Source organism: Papaver somniferum, chromosome 9 (assembly GCF_003573695.1).
Source record: "Papaver somniferum cultivar HN1 chromosome 9, ASM357369v1, whole genome shotgun sequence".
NCBI lineage: Eukaryota > Viridiplantae > Streptophyta > Magnoliopsida > Ranunculales > Papaveraceae > Papaver > Papaver somniferum.
In genome coordinates, this window is record NC_039366.1 from 42,014,744 (window position 1) to 42,025,317 (window position 10,574).

Genomic DNA, 10,574 nt, shown 5'->3' on the forward strand with positions numbered 1-10,574 from the left:
TGAAATTGGTTTGTTGTTGCTGTTAGTTGAGTAACGAATGAAAGAGTTACAGATACAAAAGCTTTAGTGGGGGTTAGACTGAGGTTCTGGCATCGATACTTTTTTTTTCTAAGAACAAGTTTTCGCAAACCTAGCAATGATTTTAGAAGGTGTTTACAAAGAGGATCTGTTGCAGTGATTTTAGTGGGTTCTGTTGGTTCGTTTTGAAGGAGATGTAGCTCGTTTTTTCAGCTGAACTTCAGCTGGAAATTAATGGTCGTGGTGTTTGTTTTTCATATGGGTTAGGACACATTTCAGAAGTACAACGAGATGGAACTGTAATGCTAATTCAAGAGAATGAATCTGGTTGATTTTAGAAGCTAGAGAAGGTTGAAGCTACAACAATATAAGTATGGCATACAACCTATTCGAGTAAATGCCTGAACCATTTCTGCCTAAGTTGTTTGCAGCTGTTAACAATGATTTTCCGGTGGATCGCCGTCGAAAAGGATCTTAACCATCGAGAATAACGGAAACTATCACCCTGGAGTTCAGCTGATGCTTTAAGGTACTAAAATCTCTTGAATTTTTGACTTGAAAGTGCATTCCAACGTTTGAATTCCGTAGAGTCAAAATGATGCTTTGTTTCAATTCTGCTGTCATGATTTTCTTGTTCCTTCCAATTACCGAGATGTGTAGTTTTCAGCTTGATTTGTTGTTGTTTCACGGATGGCCTCCTCATATTCTTGTGCTCGATACTCTTTTCACAATCCACAAACAAAATATGGTGGAATAGGTAGCCACGTCTAGCTCATTATGTCCCTTAGCCTTTAATGGAACTCCGTGTACAAGCCAAGAGGAGAACTTGTAAAGTCCACTCCCAAACCAATTAAATTATTTTCACTAATATAGCTCACAATTAACCTCGTTCACTGCCAGAACTCGGACTCCAATCTCTTGTAAAGTTAAATAACTTAACTTGTTTCAGTTGCCACTTGTTTCCGCCACTAGTAGTTTGAATTTTCCTTAGATTAAGATTTTCCAAGTGGCCTTGTATGCCAAAGCTTGGACACTGACTGGTCCATATTTATGAAAGGGGTATATGCTGAGGTGAGCTTGTCTGACGCATTTACTTTAATGGAATACATGTTTGTTTTGTTGCAGAAGGATTAGAAGCATCTACTTTGGCTGCGTCTAACCTGGATCCAACTAGGATTTTCGATGTGCTCTCTTTCTTCTGTCAAGAAATAGCTCCTGGGATTCTAGTGGTACTGATCATCTTGTGAGGACGGTTTTTGGGTACAGTAAAAGCTAGATGTATGTTAGGAGGAGTTAACATTACAGGTTGGTTACGATACAGGCGAATGATTTTTATTCTTCATTTTAGGGCACTTCGAGTCCTTTTTTGATCATTTTGTCAGTGGGGGTACATTGTTCATGCAGTCTGAACTGAAGAGAGTTCTCACACTACATAAACCGTTAGGAAATAATTTTAATGCACGTTTCAAGGAGACCATCAATAATATCACCTCTGGATTTTGATCTACCACGAGCTTGAACTGAATTCCCGTCCTCCATACAAGTTCCCAGGAGAGATAACTATAATCTTTGCCTATTCTTGAGAGATAAGTGATAGAAACCAAGAAGTTAACCAGCATATATACAGCCTTCTTCAGAACAATCAACAATACATCCCCTTTAGCATCTCGGTATAATGGAATTCTGCCCCGGTAATCCTACCCTCTATAGACCCTCAATAGTCGATCACAACAAGTTAGGAAATATGTGTAAGTGGAAAATACAAACCAATATGGATAATGAATTGCCTGATTACTCTTGTGTCGAACTTGAATGTTTTAATAGATCTCTTGTGAAGGACCTGTGCAACTCCAGCTCAAAGGATAGACTAATCGTCTCACAATTGTAAGAGTCGGCAAAAGAATCTTAGATAGTTTTAATGTCATCCAAATAATCTGTGAGCCTTGTCCCTGTCCATTCATAACAAAGTGAAGCTTCAACGATTCACCATAGAAGATAGCTGCAGTATAAGCTTCCATAAATATTTGATCAAAACCAACGCCACAAGCATCCAAGGACAGTAACACATGATAAGGAGAAGCTCGAAGTTGCACTTTACATACCCCATGATAGATTGTAGCTACGGTATTTAGTGAAAGAAATCTAATGTTATCTCTTAAAATTCTCCCAAGAATCTTCGATATATCACTTTGCCGCGAAAATTCAACAAACAGCTTGCTAGAATCACTTATTGCACGCTCTTCAGCAAACACAAAACCCATTGTATCTTGATGAAAGAATACCATGGCAAAACAAGAGTAGCGAGTAGCTCATATACTGAAAATCCTTGCCGCGGTCGAACACCCTACATCCATAATCCAGACCTTGAAGATACTGGAATAGAGATACAATATTGTCCTGAATATAGTTAGACAATGTACTAAATGGAAGAAACCAGATCATACATATCATATTTTTCGATACAGTAAGTAACCCATGCCTCAACTGTAAGATTAGATGAGCTATAACACCATTGAAACAACATCTTCTACAATTATGCATTTGTTCGGTTAACTCTCGGTTCATCATAATTTCATCCATGTTGAACCATAAAGATGTGAAGATACTACCAATTATACCAGTTCCTTGTGACCTTTTGGTCCTTTTCACATACAATTCATTGTCACAATAATCGTCACCATCTTTAACAATTTCAAACACATTAGAATCAGAAAACAACAATTTCAAAACACACCCAAGTTCTAGATTCAGTTTATGACCAAAATCATCATTGTATTTATCCATTGAAACAGACTCATCAAACTCTCTTCCTCGATCAAATATCAGTCTAGTATGCTTATCACTAGATGAAATAACACATATCGAAGTAAATTGAGTTAGGTGTGTGAAGAAATACAACCTGTTAATAGCTTCAAACTGCTTTCTAGGATTGAATATCACTGGAGCAAAATGTAGACCACCATATAAACATTCTTCACTACTTGCACACATATGAAGCAACCCGAAATCAATCATTCCTATGAACATATGATTCTGACATGAGTTTAAAGAATAGACATCCTGACTTTTCCCAAGAGAATCCCGAAATATTGGCTCAAACTTTTTGCCCCGATCAAAAGCGAAATTGGAACTAAGTAAAGCATCACATATAACAGTAATTTGAGGAATCTGTACGACGAAATGAGTCGCGAGAAATTTGTGTAAATCAACGGGAGTCTGATTTAATATGTTGAAATCCTTTGAGTTAGAACAAGGTTTTTGGTTTTAATATCTTCCACACTTAACTTGTGGAGATTCATTCATTATTTATACTTGAAGATATTACAGAGATAGAGATTAACAGACGATAAAATAGCTAACCAAAATGGAACGAGTTACACGCATTCAATGCGATTTGTTAGCTAGTCCTGAGGATGACTGAAACTGGATGCTGACTCTAGGATGACTGAGCTAGTTGCTTAACACCTCCCCTCAAGTTGTACGTGAGCTGACGAATGTGCAACTTGGCTCGCAAAAAATGAAATCTTGGCGCAGAAAGGCCCTTGGTAAAAATATCCGCCAACTGATCCTTTGAGCTTATGAACCTAACCAGCAACTGCTTTCTTGCAACTCTTTCACGGACAAAATGGTAATCAATCTCAATATGTTTGGTACGGGCATGGAAAACTGGATTTGCTGCAAGGTATGTTGCCCCTAGGTTGTCACACCATAGCAAGGGTGGGGCAATGTTGATGCCAAGTTCCTGAAGCAAAGATTGAATCCAGATAATTTCTGAAGTGGCAATTGCCATACCACGATACTCAGCCTCTGTACTAGACTTAGATACTGTCTTCTGCTTTCTAGCACTCCATGAAATAAGATTTCCACCGAAGTAAATACATAACCACTCGTCGAACGACGATCATCTAGACTGCCAGCCCAGTCAGCATCAGAATACGCATGGAGGGAGAAATCACGAGAGCCACCAAGATGAAGGCCATAGTCTATGGTAGTTTTCAAATATCTGATAATCCGTTTGACAATATCCCAATGCTCAACATATGGGTCATGCATATACTGACACACATTATTGACAGCAACAGAAATGTCAGGTCTAGTAAGATGTAAGTATTGCAGCGCACCTACGACACTACGATAGAGTGTAGGATCCTTGAATCTCTCACTGCCTCCTTTTTGAATCTTCTCATTTGCAGCTAGAGGAGTAGATACAGGTTTCACACCATCCATTTTTGTATTTTTCAAAGGATCAGTTACATACTTTCTCTGAGTAAGAACCAGCGTATTGTCACTCCTGATGACCTCAACACCCAAGAAGAATGATAAATCTCCCATATCCTTCAAACTCAGAACCAAGAGACTCTACCAGCTGCTGAATCTTAGAGGCATTAGAACCCGTGACAATTATGTCATCCACATAAATGAGAACATAGGTGACATACTCAGGAGTTTTTAATATAAACAATGAGCTATCAGATATAGAACCTGTGAAACCAAGCTTAACCAGATATCTGCTGAGCCTCGAAAACCAAGCACGTGGGGCCTGTTTGAGGCCATATAACGATTTATGCATCTTACAGACATGATTCGGATAGTTAGGATCAACATACCCAGCAGGCTGCTTCATGTAGACCTCCTCCTCCAAGTTTCCATGGAGGAATGCATTTTCAACATCCAACTGCTTCAATGGCCAGCGTTGCATTACAGCAATAGATAAAACAAGACGTATAGTACACGGTTTTATCACAGGGCTGAATGTCTCACCATAATCAATTCATGCTTTTTGATTGAACCCTTTGGCAACCAGACGTGCTTTATGCTGACTTATACTGCCATCTGGATTTTGTTTAACACGAAAGACCCACTTCGAACCTACAAAATTCATTCCTTCCTGAAAAGGGACCAATGAGAATGTACCATTTCGAATCAGTGCATTAATCTGAACATCCATAGCTTTTCTCCACTTAGGATGTCTGCAGGCTATAGAGTAGCAAGTCGGTTCCATGAAGTCCTCTTCCAAGAGTGGATGCTTCGTGGCAGTCAAACAGAGCTTCTGAATGGGTTTCGTAATACCAGATTTTGCTCGAGTCGTCATAGGATGGACCAAAACTGCAGGTTCCTCATGACGAACCCTTGATGAAGCTGCGCTAGTGTTAGATAACACAGAATCAGATGCTGAAACAGGTTCTGTCACATTCAGCGTTGGTGCAGGAGAACTCTCCAGATCAGGAGAATCTGGAGCATATGATGCAACTGGTGATGGAGCAAGAACTGTTGGAGCATATTGAGCATCTTCCTGATGTACTTGTGAGTTACATTGGTTAAAATGATGAGAAAGTAAAACACTAGTACTGGAAGGTACATTACCTGAATAAGACAATGGAGTTTGGCGCTACCGAGAAGACTGGAATGGGAATGATCTTTCTTCAAACCTAACATGACGCGATATGTATAGCTTGTTTGTTTCCTGATGCAAACACAAATAACCTTTGTGTGTACTGCTATATCCTATAAAGACACAGGGAAGAGACCTTGGTTCAAGTTTATTTGCATTATAAGGCCGAAGGCAGGGATATGCTAGACAATCAAAAAATCGTAAGAAAGAGTAGTCTGGAGATTTTTGAAAAAGAAGTTCTAGTGGAGTTTTTGACTCTAAGTTGGACTTTGGAAGCCTGTCGATCAAAAAACAGGTTGTGGTAAAGGCATCGGCCCATAAGGAACGAGGCATGTGTGCATGAAACAAAACAGCCAAAGCAGACTCGGTCACATGACGAATTCTGCGTTCTACCAGGCCATTTTGAGGTGACGTGTGTGGACACGAAAATCTATGTTGAATACCTGATTCATTGAGATAAGATGTGAACTTCTTATACTCTAAGGAATTGTCTGACTGAAATATTTTGATTTTATTGTCAGTGAGATTTTCAACCTGTTTGTGAAACATTATGAAAGTCTTAAGAGCATCTGACCTTTGCACAAGTGGGAAAACCCAGGTATAATGAGAAAAGACATCCATTATCAACAGGAAATAACGAAAACCAGATCTTGACAAGTGCGGAGAGACCCAAATATCAGAAACAACCAAGCTCAAGGGCTTGTCATAAACAGTCGTACTAAGAGAGAAAGACAACTTCTTGCTCTTACTGATGTGGCAAGAGTGACAAAAATCAAAGGTTTTATTAGCAACAAGAAGGGAAAATTGATGGCATATTCTTGAGACTGTGCGCAACATGGGATGACCTAATCTCTGGTGCCACAATGGTAAACTAGAAGCAACATTTGCCTGTGGTTTTATTGGATGATCCAGCGCACTGACTCCATCTAGGACATACAGACCATTCCTTTAAAGTCCTCTTAGCAGTGGTAGCCCCGAGTGTTTGTCCTTCACAACAAAAAAAGACGTGTGAAATTCAAAGAAAACTGCATTGTCTTTACAGAATTTAGACACTGACAGTAAATTACACTTGATTTCAGGTACATGATAAACATTATTCAAGCAAAAATATCTAGAATTTTTGGTAAATGAATTGTTACCAATATGAGAAATAGTCAATGAATTACCATTACCCACTTGCACTTGTTCAGTGCCATCATACTCATGAGGAATAGTCAAATTTCTCATGTCTGTTGTCAGATGATTCGTAGCTCCTGTGTCTGTAACCCATTGTGTGTCTTGGTTTCCACCAGGTAGAGCTATGTAAGCAGCTGGTTGGCGCTGCTGATTGGTATTAGGTTTCTCATAACGAAACCAACATCTATCTGCAAGATGATTTCTTTTCTTGCAGATTTGGCACTTTGGTTCTGTGCCGGTATCATTCTGTGACTGCTGCTGGTTATTGCGCTGTGAATAATAGTTGTTGTTGTTCCTTCTGAGAGACATATTTGTATGTTGCTGATACTGAGAACCTGGACCATCATATCTCCTTTGGTCCTGTCTATTGCCAGATGTTGCTGTGGTAGACACAACTACATTGGCTAATGGTGACTGCAGCAAGGCTAGTTGTTGCTCTAGCCTCATATCAAAAGTTAAAATATGGGAGTAAAAGAGATCAATGTCCATACCCTCAATTGTAGTGAGAGAAGTGACAATCGGATCATAGCTTTGATTTAAGCCATTGAAGATGGCTTGCTTCTTTTCATCACTAGATACTGTATAACCTGATTCTACTAATTGAGCAAACAGAGCTTTAGCATCAGTCAAATAAGATTTCAGAGTCTTATTACCTTTTGAGAGGTTGTGAAGCTGCTTCTTGAGGTTCATTTGATGAACAAAGGTTTTGGGTGCATATTCTGATTCCAACTTGTCCCATATTTCCTTAGCTGTGTCTAGTCTTGCTACCGTGCTTAAGAATTTAGGTGTTAAGGTTGAATTCAGCCATCCAACTATCAGTGAGTCTTGAGATTCATACTCAGTAAAACTAGGATTTATGGTTACACCATCTGGAAGTGTTTTTGATGGTTTTTGTTTTGTTCCATCTATGAAACCTGTGAGATCATGACCCTTAAGAATAGGTTTAAATTGAGACTTCCAGAGCAGATGATTTGTTTCGGTGTGTTTCAAGGTTACGAGATGGTGAATTTGTACTTGGCGAAGGGTGTTTGTAGTATCTGCCATTGTTGATGGTGCAGAACTGTTTTTGATGTTCTATATTTTTTTTTTTTGATAAGCGGAAGGTGGCTTGGATCAAAAGCTGATACCAAGTTAGAACAAGGGTTTTGGTTTTAATATCTTCCACACTTAACTTGTGGAGATTCATTCATTATTTATACTTGAAGATATTACAGAGACAGAGATTAACAGACGATAAAATAGCTAACCAAAATGGAACGAGTTACACGCATTCAATGCGATTTGTTAGCTAGTCCTGAGGATGACTGAAACTGGATGCTGACTCTAGGATGACTGAGCTAGTTGCTTAACACTTTGCCTCATTGATCTTACCCCTTTCAAATTGAGAATCCAAAACAATATTATTTGAATTAATTCTGGAATCGAAAATATTACCCTCTTGGTAATCCAGAAATAATGAATTCACTTTACACCCATCATGGAAGGAAGAAATTGATTTGGCTTTGTGAGAAGAAAAGTTTTGATGAAACGGTATTGATTTTTCACAATTGCTATTTGAACTGCCATCTTTAGCTCTATCAATAACCGAACAATGGGTTTTGAAACTGGAGTGGTAATTACCTTCGTCTGTTGCTAGAGGAGTTGAAGATTTTGAAGTGAAATCGTTTACTGAAATTGAATCAATATGAGTTTTTTCAAGTTTTTCGCTGATTGCTTTATCCATTAGCGTCACTTTCTTCAACACAGATCCAATTAATTCAAAGCTTTCCCAATAATTTGATTCCCAATTCTCATCAACAGATTGACTCATACATATCTCACGCTCCAGTAACAGCAATTTCTTCGTTTCTCTTGCTAAAATTTTCTTGCATTTGGTTAAAAGCACATGAGAGGGTTTATTTTTTAAAACCCTTGTTGTTACTTCTTGAAACCGAAGAACAATAGCTAATTTCTCAGCTAAAGCCTTAAACTATTACCATCATCCATGATCAATCCAAGGAAAGACCGTCTCTGATACCACTTGTAGTGATCTACACTACAAATGAGTGATCAGGCTCAATCTACAAGATCTACACTGTGAGATTGAAGGGTAAACCCTTAAAGAGAAAGAAGAAAACAAACAAAACAATTCTATTCGATGATTCTAATTACAGACTCTCAAGGATTTTAAGGGAAAAGAAGACTTGTGTTGGCACATGCCACACACGCGCGCCTGCTACTAGTTTTACTAGATAACATAAGGTCTGCCCATAACAGTGTGCAACCCATAACCGGGACATGACACTCTTCCCTTATCTACATAAAATGGTGGATTGCGATGGTGCCAACTTTTTTGTCAGCATTGAAACCAACAACAACAAAAAACGGTTATGCAGTCGTGAAAACGGTTGCATAACTTGTTATGCATCTACAAAATTTGTTGCATAACTTGTTATGCAGTCGCGAAAATGGTTGCATAACACGTTATGCAGCAACATTTTTGTTAATATTGAAACCAACAAAAAAAAAGGTTGCATAACTTGTCATGCACCTACAAAAATAGCTGCATAACTTGTTATGTAGTCCAGAGAATGGTAGCATAACACGTTATGCAGCTATTTTTTTATTAGTATTGAAACCAACAAAAAATAAGGTTGCATAACTTGTCATGCACCTACAGTAATATCTAAATAACATGTTATGCAATCATGAAAATATGACTGCATAATGCATTATGCATTGAGAAAATTGTTGCACAATCTTTTATGCATCGAGAAAATAGATGCATAACCTGATATGCATCCGTAAATATGGATGCATACTGCATTATGCATCAATTTTTTATGTACAAACTAAATTCAACCAAAACAATGGTTACATAACTTGTTATAGATGCATAAATTTGTTATGTAGATGCATAATTTGTTATGCAATCGAGAAAATGGTTGCATAATTCGTTATGCGTCTGCAGAATGTGTTATGCATCTTTTTTGGTTGCTGCATAATGGTTATGTAGTCAGTTTTCCAAAATTTGGCCTAAAATGATGATCACCTCCGATTTTTTCATGAAAAACAAAAATTTTATATTGTTGTTTGTACTCGTTGCGTAGCTCTCTTAAAAAGATTTCCAACGATATAAAATTTGTAAAATTCTAAGGCGCGGATTTTTAGATATGTTATATCCAAGTTGTGTTGCCAATTATACCCCTGATGCATAACCCGTCATGCAGATGCATAATCCGTCGTGCAGACATTTTTAATAATTTCATATAGGGGTGCACATACCCTACCCATATCCGCCAAACCCTACCCTACCCTACCCGCCCGTGTTTTAACCGTATCTTATCCTACCCACTATTTGGCGGGTAGGATAACGGGTAAAGATTTTCTTAACCGCCGTTAGATGGGTAGGGTGACGGATAAATCTCGAAATTATCCTACCCTACCCGCCTACCCGTCTAATACTGAAAAGACAAAGTAACCCTTGTATTGTTTTCTCCTCCTGCCTATTTTTTTGTTATTTTAAAACATAATAGGGGTACATTACAAAGTAAATGGATTTTCTTCAACAAACAAAATGTCTTACTGCGTTTCTTTTGTGAAATAAACTTTTCGTTATCAAAAAAATTGGTTGCAGTATTCTCCTTCAACCATTTCTCCTCTACCTTACTCGATCTCATGTTCATCTTTCAGGGTCTCGTTTAAAACCCTTTAACCGGTTGGTTCAAGATAAGATCCAACTGCAAAGTTGATTCTGTTTCATTTTATTTTTTTCCGTTAAATTGATTGAAAAAATATTAGGGTTTTTACTGTTTCATGCATGTGGCAGGATACGACCTCGAGTTGAAGTACAATTCCAAATTCATCAAAGGTTGGTTTCTTTCTGATTCGAAGTTAATTGCGAAGTTATTTGAAGTAATTTAAAGGTTTTTCTAAATTGATTTTGGGATTTACTAAAAGTTGATTTTAATTTAGTTAGTGATCTTCTAATGTTATCAAAAACGGATAT

The 10,574-nt window shown here is 38.0% G+C and overlaps 1 protein-coding gene across 1 annotated transcript; it reads right to left on the reverse strand.

Moving 5' to 3' along the window:
- Nucleotides 1–1,626: 1,626 nt before the first annotated feature.
- On the reverse strand, nt 1,627–8,292 carry LOC113308794. The gene is made up of 2 exons (XM_026557247.1): nt 7,939–8,292; nt 1,627–3,256 (listed from the first exon to the last, which is right to left on the reverse strand). Exon 2 carries the CDS (start codon nt 3,043–3,045, stop codon nt 2,260–2,262), a length of 786 nt encoding a protein of 261 aa, XP_026413032.1. The 5' UTR covers nt 3,046–3,256; nt 7,939–8,292; the 3' UTR covers nt 1,627–2,259.
- Between the last annotated feature and the right edge of the window lie 2,282 nt (nt 8,293–10,574).